At 48.8% G+C, this 22,235-nt stretch overlaps 1 protein-coding gene across 1 annotated transcript; it reads left to right on the plus strand.

The window, feature by feature from the left end:
• The first annotated feature begins 1,891 nt into the window (after positions 1-1,891).
• On the plus strand, positions 1,892-15,127 carry DRD3 (dopamine receptor D3). Its single transcript, XM_058045642.1, has 7 exons — positions 1,892-1,962; positions 4,192-4,483; positions 9,407-9,519; positions 10,710-10,852; positions 11,892-12,088; positions 12,952-13,297; positions 14,127-15,127. Exons 2-7 carry the CDS (start codon positions 4,202-4,204, stop codon positions 14,321-14,323), a joined length of 1,278 nt encoding a protein of 425 aa, XP_057901625.1. The 5' UTR covers positions 1,892-1,962; positions 4,192-4,201; the 3' UTR covers positions 14,324-15,127.
• Positions 15,128-22,235: the final 7,108 nt, after the last annotated feature.

The raw sequence follows: 22,235 nt of genomic DNA on the forward strand, positions 1-22,235 counted from the left end.
GTGTCTCTTTATCGATCTGTGGTTAGCTGCTACATCAAACAGCTGGCAGCAGCAAGGCCCCATCACCCTAGAGCCAGTGTGAGCACTTTGCCAGCCACACTCCTTGGGGAATTGCCCACAAACAAACTGCATTTAAAAACTGCTAAAATGAAGTTAAAATGCCAGCCCCCCTGTGAGGAGTCACGCTCACTGGGCATCTGCACCCGGCCTGTGATTTGCACAGCCCTCGCCAGTCAGGACGAGCATCACGGTGTGTGCTTTCCTCTCCAGCTTTAACCACACAAGTGTGGCTGTGTTGGACTCTTTCCAAGCTCACAGCCAAAAAGCCTCTGCTGGACACGGGTAGGAGGACTTCCCCCCTTCCTGGACTGCCCCAGACACCGCCAGCGAGTGCATTTCCCCAAAAGACAGCAGTATGGCTCAGCTGGCAGCAGAAGTTTGACTGTACAAATGTAAGCACGGTAAATGTAGTCCATGTCACACCGTTTGGGGGCTCCCAAGGGAATGAAGGGGCTGGAGAGCCCTTCACGGGTCACTTGGTCTCACAGCCTTGCAGCTATATCCTCCAGCAGGACACGTGCATGTGTGGCCCTAGGGAATGGGCAGTGACTCATCACACTCCTCCAGTGCCATCCACAGCCATGGGGCAGTCACAGCCTTGGGTAAAGGCAGTGGTGCTGATTAGTCCCATCAAAGCCTGCAGGGGCACTTTCACCATCCCCAGCCAGGCTAAAGAAGGTATTCTCATCCCTCACACCTGATGGGTATAAGGTTCTAAGGTTCTTCTACAGCGCCTCTCCCTTGTACCACTCTCGTACCACACCCACAAAGAGCTTAGCCTGCAAAGCTGCAGGCAGGAGAGATGGTTCAGGAAGCCCAAGCCTCAACACATCATTTTGAAGTAAATTCTTAGAAATAGGTAGATAAGCTCTGCTCTCCACAGGATCTCCTCTTTTCCTTGCCCACATACAAGCCAGCCTGTGGCCACTCTGACTTGTGGGTGCATAAAGAGGAAGGGCACTTTGTCTCCTCCTGCTATGGCCACAGGTCCTACATACAGTGAAGGGAAACCTCAGCCCTGCTGCTGAGCCTCCTGTACCCTCCTGAGAACTCCCTGCAAGCCCCATTTGCTGTGCCAGAGTGGGTGGTGGGCATAACCCAACCTCAAGAGAGAAGATCCACTGGCATCACTCGTACCCCAGTGACCACAGTCTGAGGAGAACTGTGCCTCAGAGGACTCGATCTCAGACCTCAAAGGAAGCCACATCGCAGAGATGTGGCAGGGTTTGTAGCTGTGCCCTGGCCATTCGTGCTGTGCCTGCTGGCAGTGGTCCCTGGAGAAGGATGCTTCCCAATATTAGTCTCCTTTCCAACTTCCTCCTCGCTTACCCACACTCCTTCATCTCAGATTTAGGGCAGTTTATTTAAAGAGATATCTTTTTTAAACCTTCTTAAAATCATCTCTGCTTTGATTTTTTTTTTTTTAACTGTTTGGTTTTTTGTTTTTGCTGGTTTTTTAAGCGACAACTTTCTGTGCGCTGGGCAAGCAGCCCCGGCCGAGGCATCTCCCCGCGCTCAGCCCAGCACCGGCGCCCCGGGCCCCCAGCTCCCCGCTTCGCCTCCCGGCAGGAGCAGCTCCATCCCTCAGCCAAGCACGCCCTTGCTGCGGACCCCGGCGCCAAAACTCGCCCAGACGCCTTCCGCCGCCCCTTGGGCAGAAGGGCAACCTGCCGGCCACCTGAGGCGGGCACGGCCACGGCCCGGCCCCGCTGCCCCCGGCCGGGCCCCGCGGGGTCCCGGGGCAGGGGGCGGGCGGGAGGAGGTGGCCAGCCCGGTCCCGCCCCGCGGCTCCGCGCCGGGAAGGCGGCGGGAGGCAGCGGGTCGGGCCGAGAGTCGGCGGGACCGGGCACCTGGAGCGGGACCGAGCTCTGCTCGGCGGCGGCACGGCCCGACGGGCCGGGGGTAAGTCCTGGCTGCTGCCTCCCGCTCCCCTCCCGCCCGGCGCCGGCAGCCCCTTTTCCCGCTGCTCCCGCCGCCCTCCCTGCCCGCTTTTCCCCAGCCCCCGGGGCACACGGCAGCCGGGCCCGGGGCACCACGGGGAACGGCGCAGCTCCCGCTGCCCCTCGGGTGCGGGAGCCTCGGAACAGCGGGAGCGGAGCAGCACCCGCGGCTGGAGACGAACCCAAAGCCACCGCCACAGCGGGACCCCCCGCTCGGACCCCGAACCCTTTCCTGCACCCGGATCTGCCGTGAGGGCCGGGACAGGCACCCGGACCCCTCCGAAGCGGAGACCCGCGGGAGGAGCGTCCCTTTTCCCCCCCTTTCCCCTCCCTCGGCTCTTCCCCACGGCTGCCACCCTTGTCCCCATGGCAGGTCGTCACCCCGTTAGCCGGGGTGGTGGGTGTCCTGCCGCCCCTCTCTCTGTGAGGGTATCCAGGTACGCTGGTACGTGCCTGGACTGGCAGCACCCTGGCCAGGTGTGGAGTGAGCAGGACTGGGGGTGGGGGGGGAATTGAGGACAGTCCAGGGATGAGGGACCTGACGGGGCTGGGAGGGGTCTCAGTAGGGAAGACTGACTTTGGGGTGAGAGTCAAAAATAGGGCTCGTGAATATTAGAAACAGAAGACAAGACAGCAAACCCACAGCCAAACTGTGTGTTGGGATGCCTTACGCCTTCTGGTTATGTATATTATTGGTGATGTTTTGTTTATTCCCTGTTCTGGCCTTGCTTATCACCTAGGCAGCTGCTTTTTCCTGCACTACAGTACCAGCCTTTCCTGGCTCCAGACAATACAGAATTCCCAGAGTGGGAACTGTGTCTGTGCAAGGGACACAGTAAAATGAATCCTGTCTTTGAGGGGCTACAGCTCAACTGTTTTATGAATAGTCCTGGACCCAGCAGCAGTGCTCATGCTACAAGAGAGCTTCGTGATCCAGTGGAAAGCTTAACTTCTTTGTCAGAGTCAGGCAGAAGAAAGATAGAGGAGACAAGCACAAGCCATAAGAGATTGTTTCACCCCTGTTCTGAGGGATCTGTGTTTACAAGACATGGGGAAATTCAGTTTCCATCTCATTCAACCCTTGCCCTCTCCCAGCTACAAATCATCAGGGGAAAGTAGCAACAGTTTTAAGGATGAGTTTATGCCAAGGGGTTGGAGCAATTTATACCCATTGTGCATCACAGATGCTGCTATTCAAGGGGTGAGGTGAAACAGAGTAATATTTATACCACTGGTATTGCAATGTTTTGTCCTTGCTTTTCAAAGTACCTGTCATACTGATGATGAGTTCAGCAACAGGAGCAGTAGCAAAGGAAAAAGAAGATACAAGCCATTAAATGTCATGGAACAACCTCGGTACAGCAGCTTTCATATTTCTGGAAAAAGATCCTCCTCTTAAATCAAGGAAGGGTAGGTTACTGAGAACAGACTTGAATCTATTGTAAGAAAAAGAAATGCAGAGCACCCTGCAAGCATCTTCCCATTATTTCATCCCAGACATCAAGCTGGTTTGCTTTTCAGCACAGGAAGCATATCTTCTGGCCAGGCATGGAAAACAGAGCACCGTATGGATGGAATGGGAACAGCACCAGCAGTCAACCCTTTACAAGGCAGGCAGGGGTTGGGACATGCTACAGGAGAAGAGGAATTCTGGAGGTGGTGCTTGCTGCCAGTCTGCCAAGCACTTGAGTGTGTGAACTTATTGAAGACATTTTTTGATGAGAGAAAGAAGAGGATACTTCCCAGAAGAAAATATATAAGTTCCAAATTTTGGCCAAGCCCTAGTATGTTTGGGTAGCCGTGTTGGGTCTTGCTCATCATTTCAAATTGTTGTCTTTCAGGCTGCACTCTTGCCCAGCTGACTTACACTGTGCTGCGACTTTGTTATTTCTCAAAACCATTGCCCACTTTCCATACAGCTGCATTGGTTGGTAAGATCCATCTTTCACATGCACACAGGAGGTGAAATCTTGCATTCTTCTCTGGGCTTAGATTCAGTGAAGAACAGAACAGGCCAAGGAAGTCTTTAAGCAAAGCTCTGCCTGTATATGAGTGGAAAAAATACCTTTCTGATTGGCTTGGAGAAGAATTCATACAGAAAGTATAAAAATCATCCCGGTACCCACAGGGGGTTCTGTTTTCCACAGTCATTGCAGAGCTGTGATTTTCAGTCCTTTCTTTCTCTTTGCAGTGGCAGCCCCATGGCCCTCTTCACCAGAGCCAGCAGCCATCCTAACGCAACAGACCCCATTCCCTGTGGGGCAAACAGCACCACAGAGCCTGGGCTGCCCCATTCACACGCCTACTACGCCCTCTGCTACTGCATCTTGATTCTGGCCATCATCTTTGGGAACGTGCTGGTGTGCCTGGCTGTGCTGAGGGAACGCACCTTGCAAACCACGACCAACTACCTCGTGGTGAGCCTGGCAGTGGCAGATTTGCTGGTGGCTACTTTGGTGATGCCATGGATGGTGTACTTGGAGGTGAGTACCTCTCAGGAATGATCAGCAGAATTTAACCACACCACTGCATGCGTGCTCATGTTCCTAATGAAGGCTGTAGCAGCATTTAGACTGATCTGTGGGGAATAGCCCTGGAGCTGTCCTGCAGGCTGTGTACTGCTTGGGTGTGCTGCATGGAGTTATTAAAAAAAAGGTATAAGAGTGTGTGTGTGGGGGAAGCCATCCCAGAAAGATAGAGTTCGACTCTTCAGTTTGATTGCAACTAAAAAATATTATTAAAAGTCAAATTTTATTTGAGACTGGAATAGTCTATCAGCTCAAGTGCATTCCAATCCTTAATGAAATCATATTATGCTTTGCTTTAGAAAACACTTGGCACTCACTCTTGCTGTGGACAGGGTGGGACTGAGGCACATCTGTGGAGCAGCCTCTGCCCCATACAAAGCCTTGGTCATGATTTGTGAGCACAACAGTAGGTCCATTTCCTAGTTGTGTTTGTAGACCTATTCAAGACTAATTTCCGTCTGAGGAGCTTGGATAATCAAAGCAGCTGATGCAAGAGTCATCCAGACAACAAAGAAAAGAACTCATACACATTCCAAACCAAACTACCAATCCTAGCATTGCACAGGACTTCCTATAAAACTGGGCTGTAGGACTCCAGGAAAACTAAGATTTAAAAAACAGTCCAAAAAGCCCCAAAGTTTTTCAATATTTGCTGCTATTTATGGATCAGCAATGCCGTTAATGAAGCAGAAATGGCATTATGCTTCAATACACCATGAGCCTGGAAATTGCCAAAAAATCATTCAGTCCCTAAAACTGTAGAATACCTATTCATCTACTGAGGGTTTGCCAAACCAGACTTCAGAACTGGCCCTTATTTATGGAAAAGCTTAAGGTGGATAAATGCCTCAGATTTAAATGCTGCTTGTGAAGTTTGTGCTTTACACTCCATTTTTAGAGTCATCAGTGGCCATGAAATGTGTTATTTTATCAATCATGCAAACCAGAACTGTCTCTTTCTGAGAAATCTTTTGGGAAGGCTGTGACAGAGCAGCAACAGGAACATTTTATAGCCTCAAAATCCTCATCTCAAGGAGGTTTCTGGTCAGAAGTGTTATTTAGCAGTGTCTAGCAATCTTCTGGGGGCCAACATGTAGGCCTGGCACACCAATATTGCTGCCCTCTTCTTTACTGATCCCTGGTGCTGTGGCTGCTGAAGCTCACCAAGGTTTCCAGCACAGTGGCATCAGACTACTCTCCCCACTGGAGTTTGAGGGCATTAAACACCATCATGCCATGTAGTCATTGCATAGATGGAGTAGGACATGTGGCAGCATGGCTGGGAACACCCTCCTCAGGCTTCTCACAACATCCAGTTCTACCTCCAAAGGGGAAGAAAGCTTCAGGAGAAGGTTGTCACTGAGGTCTAGTCTGCTGAGACTGTTTCGGAGTCACACTGTCCCTCATCTTGTCTCTCACACAGGAGCAGCGAGACCTAAGCTGCTCTGTGAGCTCCAGGAGCTCTGCTGGACTGGTGTCAGAGGGGGGACAGAGCTGTGAGCAGTGCTGCCCACACGAGCGCTCTCTGTACTGTGCAGACCCAGGAGCAGCCATCTCACAGCTGCAGGAGCGAGCAGCAGCCCCGGGCAGCTCTCAAGCACAAAACCCTGCAGGGAGCCTGCTTAGGTGCACCACTGCTTTCATGCCTGCCATTTCCTGATGCAGCTTGGTTTCCTACTTTCCCATCTGTGTGCTCCTCAATGCAGCATCACCATTCATATCTGAATTGTGGAGATTCTGTTGTTTATTTTAAGAATTCAGGAGAGTGGTGGATAAGCATAAGTTTAAAAAAATAATCATTGGGCATTCATTAACTGGAAAGCTTCTTATAGAGTTTGGAAGTTAAAAATAATAACACCACAATTTTGCAGATAAAGCAGACTGGTTGTCAAGGAAGATTAGGTGAAAACCTGACCTGAATAGTCTATAGGGATCTTGAGCACTGTGTTTGATAGAGCCAGATTTCACCCTGGACACTTCTGCTGCATAATCACTGAGTGGTAATGAGAGATTGTATCAGCTCATCTCTCTGTAGTTTGCTCTCATCAGCTGTAAGAGATTAATATTTGACCATCCATCTCACCCAGGCAGATATGAGGATTCATTCAATTAATACCTGGGATACCCTTTGAGATTCCTGGACAAAAAGCACCAGAGGGATAAAGGAGAAGTATCCTGCCAGCACATGAAAACCAGGAATGCAGACTAGCAGGTTCTAGCTGTTGTAGCAAAGATGATTAGAACAGAGCAATAAAAGGAAGATCAGAAATAGAATTTTTTAAATGTTGAACAAGGCATATAATAAAAAGGCTTTTCTTCACTGTTAAATTCTGGAATAAATTCTGGGTTCATATACCCCACAGGTAAATATTAACTACTTCACCAACTCCAGCAGAGCTACTCCCCATTTCAGAAGTGGCAGGTGGAAGTGAGAATGGGTTTTAAGCCCAGACATTTTGATCTGTCAAGCATCCTCTTACACAAGCTGCAGTCTAGTATGCAGGTGGTGTGATGTGATAGCATCATCCTGAGAGGGCTCAATTCTGAGCCATCCCCACCAGCACCTTCTTCAGTTTTAATGGTTCCCATTCTTGACCTCAGCATTTTAACATGCTCAGGACCTTGGAAACTCCCTCAGTTAAGTGCTTGTTCATCTGCTAGGTTAGCAGCAGCTGCCTTTCATGTCAACACCTGCCACTGGCTTGGTGAAATATTCTTCAGACTCCACAGCTCATAAAGATTGCATTGCTTTTTACCTCAAACTGCAGAAACATCCCTTACTGGGTCCCACTGCAAAGGCTTCCAGCATTTTTTTAATATATTTTGAGGTGGTCAAGCAGATCTCAAAATCTGAAACTAAAGTCAAACCAGTATAGTGTTTCTTAGGAAGCTGAACCTACCTGTTCAGGTCCCTAATCTCAGATGGACAGTCTTCAGACTGCATGTCTTGTAGCTCATCTGTGTAGAAAAGCTCAATAGTTTTGGTTTGACTTTTTCCCATTACTTTTATTAGAAAACAAAGGAGCACCTCCATTATCAAGAGAACTGGAGAAGAAAGCACAGTTCCCTTCTGCATTCTGCAAGCCAATTCCCATTTCCCTCCCCTGCCTTCATTCAGGCTCAGAGGGTCTAATAGAAGACTGACTCATTCAATAGCTGATTTGTGAAATGTAGCAGCTGGGTCCAGCAGAGAACACCCAAAAGACACAGCTCGCCTCAGCAAGTTTCTGTGCCCATGTGTGGGAATGCTGCCACTATCAAATCATTTACATTTCTCGGGATTATTTCTTAAACAATTCTCACAGAGTGAATTTTGTGTTTGTACAAGTGCTTTTCTCTGCAGAGGGGCTGCATCCTTCCTAGGCACCAACACTTGCAGGGCTGACCCACTGGCTGAGAAGCCAAGCTTACTTGTGGCACCCTCTCCAGTATGGTTGGGATACTTCTTTTTGAATGGGTTTTGAAGAGCTCCTAGGATGGATCCTACACAGACTTACCAAGCAACTGGCTCCACTGTCCCTGTAGTCAGAAAAGTAACCTTCATAACCAGTTTGCACCTCTCTTCCAGCTCATTCCTGTTGCCTCTTGTCCTCCCACCACATTACTGCTGTCACTGCTGTGAAAAACCCAGCTCCATCTTCTTCAACCTTTTCAATATCCTCCCACTGCACCAGAGGGCTGTTAGTCTCCCACCCCTCAAAGCCATCACTTCTCCAGACTGAAAAAGTCCTGCTCCCTTAGCTGATCCTCACAGCTGCCCCAGCCCCTGTGGATTGTTTTCGTGGCTCTCCACTGGGCTCACTCCTGTTTATCAATGTTTTTCTTGTACTGCTGCCTCAAAACCAGGTGCAGTATTCCAGATGTTGTCTAAATGTGAGCAGAGAGACCAGAAACTAGTGGCAGTTTCTGATTGCTTCCCAGGACCCAGATGAAACAGCGGGATCTTCAGGGCTGAAGGCTAAAATCCAGGCTCTCTCCCAAGCATGGACTTTCCCCCGTTTTTCTCTCCTGCTCCCCCATTCGGCACAGGACTGGGTTTGTTTGCAGCTGAACAAGGAGGCAGCCTGCCCTCCATCTCCTACAAGCAGTGGGCACTGAGGCAGACCACCTCCCTCAGAATCAGGCTGTCATCCCAATCCCAAGGACAGCAGGGCCACACAGTGCTTGGAACATGCTTGTCAATCAACAAGTTCATTGTCAAGAACCTGGTGCCTGCTCCAAAACCCACTTCTCTCCATTGCTAAGTCTGAGCTTAGGCTGCGGCTGAGCTTTCACAACCACACACTTCAGATTAAAAATTCAGAACAACCAGAACGGCTTGGTAGCAACTCAGATCTCTTTATCTGAGTAGCTTGTGAGTTCGCACTCAGATCTAATAATCAAAATCTTTAACTGAGATAAGAATTCAAATAAGGTTTTTGAGAAGCCTCAGTCTCAGATCTCGGTTTCATACATAAATGCAAAAAATTTGCAGCACTTTTCCAGCTCGCTGCCTGCAAGAGCACTCTGGCACCTAAGCTGAGAAAGACTTTCAGCCCTTAGATTTTCTCAGATAATCATTAATCAAAGGATAAATACAGTGATAGCAAATTTAAATCAGTTTTTCATGCTAGGCCTTGAGAGAAGGGATAGCTGCTGTTTCTTCTCCCTGCCTCCCTCTGTAAGAGCACATAAAGGATTGAAATTAAAGTGAGGCTCCTTCTCCACGACCTACTGCTGTGTTATCTTGTGCACAACACTGGTGCCTCAGTTTCCCTCTGCCCATCACTGTGGAGCTGCTCCAAGCTGCTGAGATACCTGGAGGAGAGCAGCTTCTCACACATAACTTGTCAGGACCTGGTGCAGAGCAAGGCTGACAGTTTTGTGTCACTGGTGCAGGTGACTGGAGGGGTCTGGACGTTCAGCCGCATCTGCTGCGATATCTTCGTCACCATGGATGTAATGATGTGCACAGCCAGCATTCTGAACCTCTGTGCCATCAGCATTGACAGGTGAGACACAGCAGCACCCAGGGGACAGCCTGGATAAGGGGGTCAGCCCTGTGCCCCAGTGAGGCAGGGCCCAACAAGTGGGGTGAGCACAGGCAGCATCGGTGTCCTCAGGACAGCAAACCCCTGAAGGTCTGTCCCTGCCACCGCTGCTGTTAATGTGGCTCTGCAAGAGGAGGCCTGCACTGGAGGGCAAGGAGACACAAGCAATAAAACATCCCCAGTGGATAGTCAACCACATCTTAAAGGCAGGAACCACAATTGATCATCCAGCTCCCACTGAGTGTCAAATAGGATTTCTCCTCCTGGAGATCTCACTCATGAAGCTTTAATAAACAAAATCCTGCCATATTCACAGACAGAGATGAAGATTATTGCTGTGTAATCTTGAGCTTTGCTCTGGTTTTCTGCATTTTAAAACTGCACCTATTTTAAGCAATGCTGAGGGCTGGGAGCCAAAACCTTGTCACATGTGATCCTACTGGGACCAAGGAATGAGAGAAGGGAAAAATACTGCATGCTGTACCTTTGTAATGTGTAGTTCAAGGATAATAATGCAAGGCAGCTTTCAGTGCTGCTTTGGTCTGGTGTTACTCCATGGGAATCTGTATCCCCATTTCAGTTTGGCTGTCTGCAAGACACAGCCCCAAGGCTCTCCTAAAGATGAGACTCCTGTACCTTCCAAATCCTTGCCCTGATGAGCTGCATCTCCTGGAGCACCCCAGCAACTGAAGGTCCTTGACAGCCTACCCCCAGGCAACCCTCTGCCTGTCAGGGTAACACCAGACCAGGCAGCTGAGACAGAGTTTAGTAGTTTGTGGTTACTCCAGAGTGCTCTTTCACAGCAGTGCCCATATAACTCCAGGGCCTTGAGGGTCAGGGATTTCCTGGGGTTTCTTGATCCATCTGGTAGCCCAAACCTTGTAGCTTTGCATGCTGTGAGTTCTGCTGAGCGTTTCTCTGCACTGCTGCCAACTAACTCTGATTTCCTCTGTTCCTCCCCCCAATGCCCCACTTACCATTTCTACAAATTGCTGATCCCATCATCTGATTTTCTCTACTTTCCTCTTCTATTTCTTCACCACATTCACCATCATGTTCCCTGTGCTGCTTTCACTTCTCCTTTTAAAAACCTGTTCCTTTCCCTCCCTCCTTCCTCCATCTCCTCTTCCCGGAGCTGGTTTGGTCTGCAGATACACGGCAGTGGTGAAACCAGTTCAGTACCAGTACAGCACTGGGCAGAGCTCCTGCAGGAGAGTCTCTCTCATGATTGTGATAGTTTGGATGCTGGCATTTGCAGTGTCATGCCCTCTCCTCTTTGGCTTCAATACTACAGGTAGGTGATATCCTGAACAATAGCATGCAGGAGGGGTTGGCAGTGGAGCTGCCCTGTGTATGGCCAGATCATTTAACATGGGTCTGCAGATTTGCCAAGTTACAGGAAATTTTAAGGAACTGAAAACCACACTATGAAGGGAGAGAAAAATCCGCATGTACTCAAGTCTATAAACTTGCCATTTGCTCAGGTAGACAGTGACTGTCACTCTAAAGGGCAAACCTGCCTGCTCTACTGCCAAATCAATGCCCATCAAGGTGTCCAGGTCTTCAGATTCCCATCAAACAATCACTTGAGCACACAGAGCAAAACGTGCAGCACATACAGCGCACACACACCCTTCATGGCATCTTGCTGATATCCACAGGTTCAGAATCACAGTTTCGACTCTGATACAGAACACATTTCTAAACAGCAAGGATTGCATATTAGCACTGCTTGTCAGAGACCTCCTTCCTATCCAGCTGGCTGCCTGCTTCCTTAACTAATCCTTTGAGGAGGGCAAACAACTTAGCCTCCACCTTGGAAGCAGGTTGGTCTATTTCCTTCCCCTTAGCTAGGGCAGCACAATCTCCCTGGAGGCAGAGGAGAAGGGGAGCCTTCCTTCCCACTGAGTCACAGGCAGAAGCTTCTGCCCTCCTCCGTCCTCTCTGCAGTGCTTGAGGCAGGAAAAGGGTGGGAGTGGGAAATTCTGCTGCCCCCCTCTGCCTGGTTCAGACAGATAGGAGTGAATGCACACTCTGCATCTAGACAGCTCAGAGGCTGTCAAAGGAATAGGAGAAAGGGTGGGAATAGACATGAGAGAACAGCTGTTGGCCAGAAAAGCAGGCAGATGCATGTTTGCTAATGCTTGTTGGCCCTGTGTTGGGTTCATTTTAAGCATCACTTAGGTAATTGGGTAAGCCAGAGCATACTCTGCACTCCTTAGACTGCCTTTGCCCCCAGCCACCTTTTGTCTCGCTTTGCCAGCACACCAGAGCCTCCTTGTACTAAACTGAAATCAGCTCAGCCACTCCTCTCTCTCTCTTCTCCTCCCCAGGGGATCCCAGTGTCTGTTCCATATCCAACCCTAGTTTCGTCATCTACTCCTCTTTGGTGTCCTTCTACCTCCCGTTCATGGTGACGCTGCTGCTCTATGTGCGGATTTACCTCGTGCTCAGACAGAGGCAGAAGAAGCGAACCCTCACGTGGCAGGGCAGCCAGAGCGCCAGCACCAAACCGTGCTATGCACACCAAGTAAGAGCCACATGAACCCACTAGGAGTGGTCAAAAAGGAGGGGAATGCATCATCTCTTCTCCTCAAAGGGTTAAAACACAGAACAGAAAGCATAAGGAGGGACTTGACATGTTTTAATCCCATCACTTGCTCATACGCCATGATATTTGAGGCACAGAAGCTCCAGTTAAATCCTTTTCAGACCCCTGTGTATCTCTGCCCTCTAGAAGTGGCAAGTAGAAAAGAGCACAGCCTACTTCAGTATTTCTTCAGAGCAGGATTTTCTCAGCCATGCATAAGTCTTCATTTTTTGCATAATTTCTTCATTTATTGATTTTAATGTCTTCATTTATTGATTTTTGTTCTATGAAGCTTCACTCTCAGGGCTTCACAGGCTTTAACATCTGTTATTAAAATAAAAAACCCTCTTCATCTGACAGACTTAAGAGGTCAAAATACTCATGGTGCATGCAACATTTGTTCCACTGACCTTTCTAGATGAAATATCTGCAACCATGGGAACCAACACAACAGTTTGAAAGGAATTACCTGGTCATGCATATCCACTCCTTTTACCCATTTTTGCACAGTGAAGCTACATTAAAAGGGTGGGGATGCTGAGGGGAGCAGGGCCAACACAAAAATACAGATGGAAGGTTAGCAGAGCAGGTATTCCTGCTCTTGCTGTTCTCATGCTTCTCCTTGGTGGGATGGAGGCAAAGTGTTGCCAGCTGCTGGTTAACCCCCAGGTCAGTGCAGAGGACATGGTGCAATATAAGAGGCAAATGAGGCTAAGGATAACTCCTACAACTTCCCTCATCATCCTCTGGCCCAATGAGCAGTTTGGATGGTTTCCAGATCCTCTTGGCATCATCTTTTGCAGGAACACATGGAGAGGAAAGCTTTGCCAAACAGATGCCAAGGCACTTTTCCCCCCCGTCTCTCGCTCAAATGCGCAGGCCAGGAGATGTCCACAAAAAGGAGGCTGCTCGCTGTGTTCGGCCTGCAGCGGTACCGGAGCTTCTGCCACGAGGCATCCCTCACCAAGGCACCAGGGAGTGCCCAAGCCAGCCGGTGGGAGGAGAGGAGGAGGAGCACGAAGGCAGCAGTGCAGGTGCGGAGGCTCAGCAATGGTGGAACCATCAGCAGCTTGAGGCTGGCCCAGCAGCAGCCCCGGCTGATCCAGCTGCGGGAGAGGAAGGCTACGCAGATGCTGGCAATTGTCCTGGGTGAGTGAGAGCCATTCTGCCTGTGGGGTGCAGGGGGTGATGATTTGGGACTTCCAGGAGCCTCCTAATACAAAACCTCCTAATACAATATTGAGATTTTTAAAAAAATGCAAGCTGGGCCTTGGCTTCAACTGTTACTGCTTCACAAACTCAGGAGAGACAGTAGTGGAACATTTAGGGATCTAGAATAATGATCCCAGATGTTGAGAGCCATGTATGTTAGTGTTTTATTTACTATGTTTTGTTACCCTTGTTTAAAATCAGTGGCCAACAAGCCCTGCTTGAACAACAGCCAATACCTTTGCTTTTCCTTTTCCTTTGTTTTACTATTGCAAGGCTGGAACAATCCTAAGTTTCCATAAATGCAGAAGCTCTTAAATCTGATTACAGAGAAGCAGGGAAACTGAGGCAAGGAGCCACAGAGGAACTTGTTCATACATCTGGGTAGAGAAGCCAGGACACTGCTGTCCCTGTCACCTGCTGTGGTCGCCAGATGCACTGTTCCCCCCCATTAACTCAGTAGTAGCAGGAAAATAAAGCAGCCCTCATCCTAACTGATTAAAGCAGCTGAGGCTTTCCCTCAAAGTTGTGGCCACTTGCTTTTGTCTGTCATCAGACCACTTCTGAAGCCCCATACATTCACAAACCTGGTCCCAAGGAGCCCAAACTTTTGCCAAATCTCTCTATGTCAGGAATAAACGTGGCCTTCAGTGTTTGTGAAACACAGAAATAGTGAGGGGCTGGAGGGAGAGGTCACCCATGCAGGCCCCTTTCCAAATAGTTGCTGCTTTAAACTCACGGATTGTTTTCTGCCTCTCTCTAAACCCAGGGGCATTCATAGTCTGCTGGCTGCCCTTCTTCTTGATTCACATCCTCAATGCTCACTGCCCATCCTGCCACGTGCCTCCAGGGCTCTACAGTGCCAGCACCTGGCTCGGGTACGTCAACAGTGCCCTCAACCCCATCATCTACACAACCTTCAACACTGACTTCCGCAGAGCCTTCCTCAAGATCCTCTGCTGCTGACTGTGGGGCTGCACGGCTCTGCAGCAGCGCCCTGGGAGGGGAAGCAGCCAGGGACAAGGCAGTGAGTCCCTCAGTGCTGGGCACAGCCCCGGGTGTGCAGCACATCAGCCAGCGCAGGGCATCGCTGCTGGGCGCTGACAGGCTTGCAGGGCACACGCGACCCAAACGTAGATGGCATCCCTCATCTCTGCTGCCTACATGCTGGAAATGCATTTGCCCTCCCAGAGCTGCAACCTCAGCCTGCAGAAGGCACCCAGCTCATGCACAGCAGTCCTAATAAGAGGACAGAATTTGAATTCTTTGATAAGGATCCTGATCTCTTCAGTCAGGAGCCAAGAGTGAAAATTGGACAACAAAACTTGGAAAAGGAGCACTGATGGAAGAATAACAACTTTCCTGTTGTTTCCATCAAAAGGTTTGCCTGTAAAACTGGGTCAGTCTAAGTGCTTGAGAAAATCACCCTAGTTGCAAATGAAATCTTCCTTTGTGCTGCCAGCTTGTATTTTACTGTTCCTTGCAAGGTAGAGAGGTGGCTGCTCTCCCTCTGGTAGGTCAGCTCACATGACAAGTGCAGCACTACCCCAGGGTCCCCTCTCCTCCTGACCCAAGGACCAGTGATAGATTGGCCATTACTTAACTACCACACACCCCAGTGATGTACAGGGGCTACCAAGAGAGACAGGCTCTTGATAGCTGCCATAGATTCAAACCTGTTTTTTTCAGCTGGTTGCATGCACCCTGTCTCCAAACTTGTTCACAGTCTTCACCTGTGCTCCTCTCCTGACAGGGGCACTGCTAGATTTGGGGTTTGTACCACCTGTAACTCCAGTTACAGCCCATACCAGGGGGACAGCTGTTTCATAACATTCCTCCCAGTAAGAAGGGACATTTGCCTTGGGATCAGCTCCAGGACTCTCCCTGACGCCCCTTGCCAATACTCTTGTCGTCACACATGGCTTCTGTATATCCCAGCATCCAGGAGCTAGACAAATACAGCCTGGCCATGGTCTCCTTTCCTAGCAGTATTCTACAAAGCCATCTCCAGTAGTTCCTGGGTGAAAAAACCAGAAAGTCCTGATGTACCGTAAGCTGGTCTCGTGTCAGGGCATTCTAATGCTCTTCCCCTCATATAGACAAACCTGGCATGGGCCAGAGAGCCTCAGCTTGGCTCTCCCCTTTTGCTCCCCTGCTGTACTGGATCAGAGTCTTCAGCTCTCACTGCCAGGACTTGGCTTAGTTGTGCTGTCAGCCATGCTCGTTTGGTAGCTTTGGGCATAACTCTGTGTGCTGCTCCTGCCTGTGTCCATGCCACAGCTTCTCCATCTGGGAAGGCCTTCCTTTCCTTCCTAATGGGAGGCCTAGGCCATTGTTCTCTGCCTCCAGAGCACATGCCAGAGCTCTAGCTGCTGCTTTGGTTTGTCTGGGTTTTGGGAGGAGGATCTTGTGGAGAGCATGTGTCATTTGCCTGGGCAGATGCCCTCCATACTGCATTGTAACTGCCTTAACCCAATAAAACACAAGTGTAATTGGAAGTTTTAGTATCTTTGTGATTAATGTACCTCCTTCCTTTTGTTATCTGTAGCACTCTTAACACTTTCCCTGTAAAAAAATTATCATCCTCCCGGACACCTGCAAGAAGTCTTTATTATTACTTGCATTTTCCTTGCAACTGGGAAAGAAATCAAAGGCTTCTGTAAGCACTTCCAGCAGATTAATTCTGGAAATACAGTCAGTTAGTTTCCCAGCTACACCAGGCAGACCTGCAGTAGTGTTACTCCATCTGCTCAAAGATGCTGGATAGCACAGGAGGCACTCAGCACACAGGATGGAGGAGGTATGAATCAAGTGAACCAACCTGTGGACAGATTGCCACTCAAGTAATTCTCATTAAGATGCTTCATAACAGAGATCACCAGTCCAGTTGCTTTATATAACAATTGTCAGTAAGGAGGAAATTAAAAGATCTTTAAAAGGATGACTAGGTCCATTTTAAAATCTGGCCTGGCATCTCTCAGGGGTCAGCTTGATCCTACTTGAATTTGAACCAGTTCTTCAAAGAGTGATCCCCAAGATGATTCAGGATAGAGGTAAGAACAGGAGGTGTGGCAGAAAACTAAGCAGCATTTTCGTGTCCACACAACAATAAGGATGGGGAAAATCCTGTATCTAAACAAATGGTCCTTTCTTTACTAAGATCTGAACTACCAGATCACAGAACGGACTAGGGACAAAAATAAATAAATAAATAAATACAGCACAAAACCCTCACACAATTTCAAAAACTCAACTCAGAACCAAAACAATCTCTGTCTCCTCCCTCAAGTGCAGCTTGAGCACCATGCCCAGTTTTTGTCAATACAATCATGGGTGATCCTATAGAAAATGCCAAGGAACAAAAGCAATTACAGGCACAAGCAGTTGATGCCTCTCCACTGTCTCCAGCAAGCCAGAGAGATTGCTGAGGGCTCCCCCAAGACACACCCCCACTCATTATTTACAGCAGAGTAATCTGCATTCTCCCTCTCCAACTGCTCAATGTCTCCTACTAGCCTTAATTTTCTACATTTTCCTCCTTGGTGTTTTGTTTTCCCTGACTCCACAACTGGCTGTGAGAGCTGAGCTGTGACGCTGTGCTCTGCATTCTGTTGGGACACATTTACATGCTGATATTCCCATTAGAAGAGCCTTGGGATAACGCAGAAGCCTCCCCTCCTGCAGAGAGGAGAGGGGAGCTCAGAGGCAGTCCCAGGTGCTGTGGCAGCAGGGCTGGGCAGGGTGCAGGTGCAGCACTGCAGGGTGCAGATGCAGGGCTGGGCAGGGAGCAGATGCAGGGCTGGGCAGGGTGCAGGTGATGCAGGGCTGGGCAGGGAGCAGATGCAGCGCTGCAGGGTGGGCTCACCTCTACCCCGCCCCAGCAGCAGCTGCAATGGGGCACCCCAGGGCCCCTGTGCTGCAAGACATTTGTGAAGGAGAGCCAGCAACACTCACTGGGAAGAGCAGCCCCAACTCCCACAAGGTACAAGGCAGCCATCCAAGTGCTGCCAGTCTAGACACATTTACAGCACGCCTGAGAAATGGACTGAAAAACACCATTTATCCCCTGCATCCACCATCTCCCAGCTCACAGAGCCATGGGCTGTGGCTCAGCTGCAGGAACCCGGATCAATGAGCCACTGAGCCCACATATCCCTCAGTTTGCTATTCCACTGTACCTGGGGCTCCCCATTTGTGACAGATGTGCCACATGTTGCATGTGTTAAACTTCAGGTCTAGGACCAAAAATGCAGGTTACCCAAGTTACTAAAATCCTAAATGGTACCAGACACTGAACTGGAGCCATCCAGAGTTAAAACTAAAAGCCCTAATGTTGAGTTTTACAATGTAAAATACAAACAGAGAAGAAATCATGAAACATTCTACCTTGTCAGAGGCATAACAGGCACCAGACCATACAAGAATCTTTAAGCAGAAGAGCACAGAGGTCCATGGGGCAGAAGATAAAACAATGTTCCATGAGAAAAAAGCTGGTTCCTGGAAAGGCAACGAATTTATGGAGGAGGTAGGTTTCACCTACGGTCAAAGACCAGTGCTCTGCAGGTGATACTGCTCAGTGAGTTTTCTGCAGGTACCTTGCAGCAGCTGTTGGACATGTTGTTTTAACAGTCCCAGCTGCAGACATTAAAATCCACATTTGCCAGACTACAAGGACAAAGCAAAGCCTTGCAGAAAAATCTCACTTCTCCAGATAACCCTCCTTAGGTCTCTTGGGGGCTGGGCTGGCCTGGCCAGATACTCAGCCGAGCTCAGCTGGACCCCGCTGTGGGGCTAAGCACAGGGAGCTCCCCCCTTGGGAAGGGAAGGGAATGCACCTGGAGCCTGCCTCTCTGAGAGGAATGGGAGTGGCAGGGGGTTCTCTGTTCCCAGCTGGGGCCAGCACAACCTGCTCAGGATGGCAGCTTCCTTGGAAGACAGAGCTTGGCTGCAGCTTATTGCTGTTGTGATGTTTTCTGAAGAATGTCTAATCAATGCCAGCATTTCAAGGCGGGATCAACAGCCTGCAGGCTGCTGATATGGTGACACTCAGAACTACAAATAGGACTTGTGGACAACCCAGAGGACAGCAGTCGCAATCTGATTAGTTTCAGCTAAGTGTGTGATGATTTGGTCACAAAGTGACGGACCCTGGCTGTCAAATACCCCTGGCTCATCCAACAAGAAGAATGGGCTCATCAGTTCTTTCTCTGACCAATGCAAGCACCCCAAATCTGCATGAGCCTTTGAATGAGCCCCTGAAGTGTGTTTTTCCTTATCTAATGACAATAATGAATTCTTATTGACATAACAATGTCATCTCCTGGCAGTATTTTTCCACCTGTCCTTCTGCCTTATGAGCAAAGGAAGGCTCACAAGACTGTAGGAATTTCAAGGTGTGAGGGATTCAAAACTCTATTTCTTCAAAGTCAGCATCAGCTAAGTACTTCTTGATGAATGGCATTGAACAGGATGTAGAAGATGCATCCCAGAGCAATGCTGCCTTTCAATCTCAAAAGCCACTGATCCAGTTATTCTCTGTTACTCCCCACATAGTCAATCTTAACACATAGCAGAGACCTTTCTTGTTATGCCTTCATGGCATCACTCATGCCACCTTTCCTTGGTTCCTTACTGCCTCAAGTGTCAGATCAGGAGCCCACCAGCTCTGATGCCAACCACACCTTTCTTCAACAGGGATAGATTTTCTCTGAGGCCCAGGCCAGGAATTCTCCTGAGCTTCCTTTGTGATTCTGGGAGTAAATCTCTTCCTGCCAGACACCGGTCTCATCCCTGAATGCCTCTGGAAATGTGAGGCAAAGAAAACCCCTGGGGCCAAAGAAGAAAATGAACATAATTAAAAATTAATTTCAGTATAATAATTTAAGCATCTCCGTGAGACAAGCATTAGGCTTGTTGTATCTTTGGTGATGTGGGGAGGACCTTTCTGGCTTCCTGCCCTGGGGACTCCTGTCAGTTTTAATAAGTTTTACTGCACAGCTCTGAGCATTGCAAATTGAACAGCCCAAATAAAGACCACTTTTCACCGGACAGAAGCAAAAATACATTTCTTTCTGCCATCCCATGTCAGGGCAGAGGGGCTGTGGTGCAGGTGGACTGCTCACCTGGCTCTGCCTTAGGTGAGAGGCAGCAGCACTTCTGTCTCTCTGTGGGGGTGAGGTCAAGGGATGTGAGCAGATGGTTGTTGCTACAGGACTCCCTGGAATATTTGAGATGGCACTGGCTGTGGACAACAGGGGAGCCAGGTACTAGATTTGAGTCCAGCACTGAGTACCTCTGTCAGCCTCAGCTCTGAAGGCTACCAGCATTGCTCCGTGGCCTTTTGCCTTTTTGCAGCCATTGCTGACTTCCCTGAACCACAACAGAGTGCTTCTTCCTCCTCAAGATGTGCACAAAACAAGGGATGGGAAAAGGCACATGCCAGTGGCTTCTGCAACTTGATGTTGGCAGTGCTACCCACAGACATACTGCACAGCTCCCACTCCTTTTTTTTTGCTGGCCTTGCCAAATCCTAATCATCCTGTTTGCCTATGTTCCTTCCTCCTAGACGCTCCATCTCCTGTTCCCTTTCTTGAAGAGGCTGCATCCCTTTAAAGGCTTCGGCTCCCTGCCAGTCTGTTCTCTCATCCCAGTTCAGCTTTGTCTGAGGAAAGCATCTGGCTTTCCTAAGGGCTGGTTTCTTCAGCTGTTTTCCAGCACACAGTACCACAGTACCAGTTGACATTACTCTGTAGATGGTTCCATTCTGGCCCAGGAAGGGCAGTACAAAAAAGCTCAAGACAGATTTGTAGACTCTGCTTACTTCCTGCAGGATGCTGGCTGCTTCAATACCTCCCCTGATTGCCTCATCAAAAGGCAAACCAGATGTTCTCCTGTGGAAGGAGGGAGCTGTGAAGACAAAGCCTTGCTACAAAGCCACCTTCGTGTCATGCATTGCAACACATCCAGGAGCTCAAGAGCACAAGGTGTCACACATAGAGCACAGCGATGGGTCCAGGGACTCTGGCCAAAGGGCCTTGGAACCCTCCTTTCTTTGTGAAAGTTTGTGCTGGGCCATTGCATAGAAGTGCCGTAGTTTTTAGGTCTTTTCTTGATCAGCACCCTGCAAATCAACCAACTCTGCAGGTATGGGCAGTAAGATACACCTTGTCCTGCAGAGCCTCTGCGTGAACCACTGCCATTGCCTCTCCCAGTGCATTGGCCACTCCCTTGAGCCAGAACATGCTTTACACAGCAGCAGAAGCATAGGGAAGACAGAAGGCTGGTTAATCCTGAGCTGTCTGGCAGATGCAAATGCCTTTATTTATAATTCCTTTACCTTTGGTCCTCACTTAACAAATGCCTAGATTTTCATGCTTTAGAGGCTTGAAATAATCCTGGTTAACCACATCACCCCTTCTCATCCAAAACTGCTTCCCAAAGAGCTCTGCAAGATGTTCAGACACACAGATAGCTGGGAACAGAGCAGGCTTTCTCCAAAGACTTTGCAATGATGGGCAGTAAGCAAGGCCAGGAGCTGGAGGAGCTGTGTCAGCACGGCAGAGCATCCCATTGTGTTGCTCCTTCATGTGACCAATGTAATTGAAACATACAGACAACAGATGTAGACTTAGTCAGGCAGTTCATCATCACCTCATTGTGAGGCAGGAAAGGTGCTGCTTTTCCAAGTCAATATGTTCCCAGGGAGGAGACTGTGTACTGTGACAGACACCGTTCACATTGGCAACAGCAACAGCGAAGCAAGAACATTTTAGTGCACCATTTTTGTCCCAGCACCAACTTTACCAGTCTAGATCCAACTTCTCGAAGGGATTTAAATTCATTCTCTTTTTGTCTGAAAAGTCCTGTCATGCCTACAGAATGTGCAAAAGAAAGGATGGTAATGTGCTTGAATATCTTCAGTAGTAAAAAGGAGTGCTGCATTACCAGAAAGAGATGAGGTCCCTAGCACATTATGTAGATCACTCCAGAGAATTACAAATAAAACCATTTAACTGGCCTGCACCATCATCTGTTCAATGTATGCCTTCCACATCACAGAGGAAACAGCTCTGAAATTACTGAAAGAACGGTTTCAACATTTTATTGGAGCCCTTTGTCTGCCACCTCACATTGTGAATCAAAACCCAACAGGGTTTGGGATGAAGAAAGAATAAAGCTACTCAATGCTTAAAGGCACCTCTGAAACACCTGGAACTAAATTTTCTATGCACATAAATCCCATGATCTGAAAACCCGCTGGACCTTATAGATATAAGAACTCAAGAAGGTATCTCCTTAAGTTTTATATAGAAATAAATTGAACACCCTGCTGAAACATTTCCAGTCTTGGGCATCTCCTGTGATCCTGTAGAGCCACAGAGGAGCAGACTTGGAAACTGTCAGAGAAGGCTGGATATACACTGTGTGTGTCTTGGACACTGTCCTGGTGATTTACAGGATGGGGTGGATAAACAGTGGTGGGGGGGGAATTAGAACCCTGAAGGAAAGAAGACTGTTTTGTAATAAGACAATTGATTTTTTTTTCCTTAATACACTTCAAAGCATACCTTTGAAACTGCTAAAGAGTCTGCAACATTAAAATAGCTCTGGAAGAAGGAAGTTACTGAGCAGAATACTGATGAAGTGGTCAGAAAGACACAGGCCTTAACATGAGGCCCTGACAGTTATTCTCATCAGCGTGAAAGGTTTTTCTTTGTTAAGGGGAAGATTACACTAAAGGTTGCTAAGGAAAAGATATTCGAGGGTCTAATGTTTTTATAACACACCATCTCTTTTGTATTCTGCTCTGCTCTTTTATATTCTGCCCTTTGGGGATGGATGGCAGTCAAGGATGTTTTTGCAGTCTTCTGTGCTTAGT

Source organism: Melospiza georgiana, chromosome 2 (assembly GCF_028018845.1).
Source record: "Melospiza georgiana isolate bMelGeo1 chromosome 2, bMelGeo1.pri, whole genome shotgun sequence".
NCBI classification, from domain to species: domain Eukaryota; kingdom Metazoa; phylum Chordata; class Aves; order Passeriformes; family Passerellidae; genus Melospiza; species Melospiza georgiana.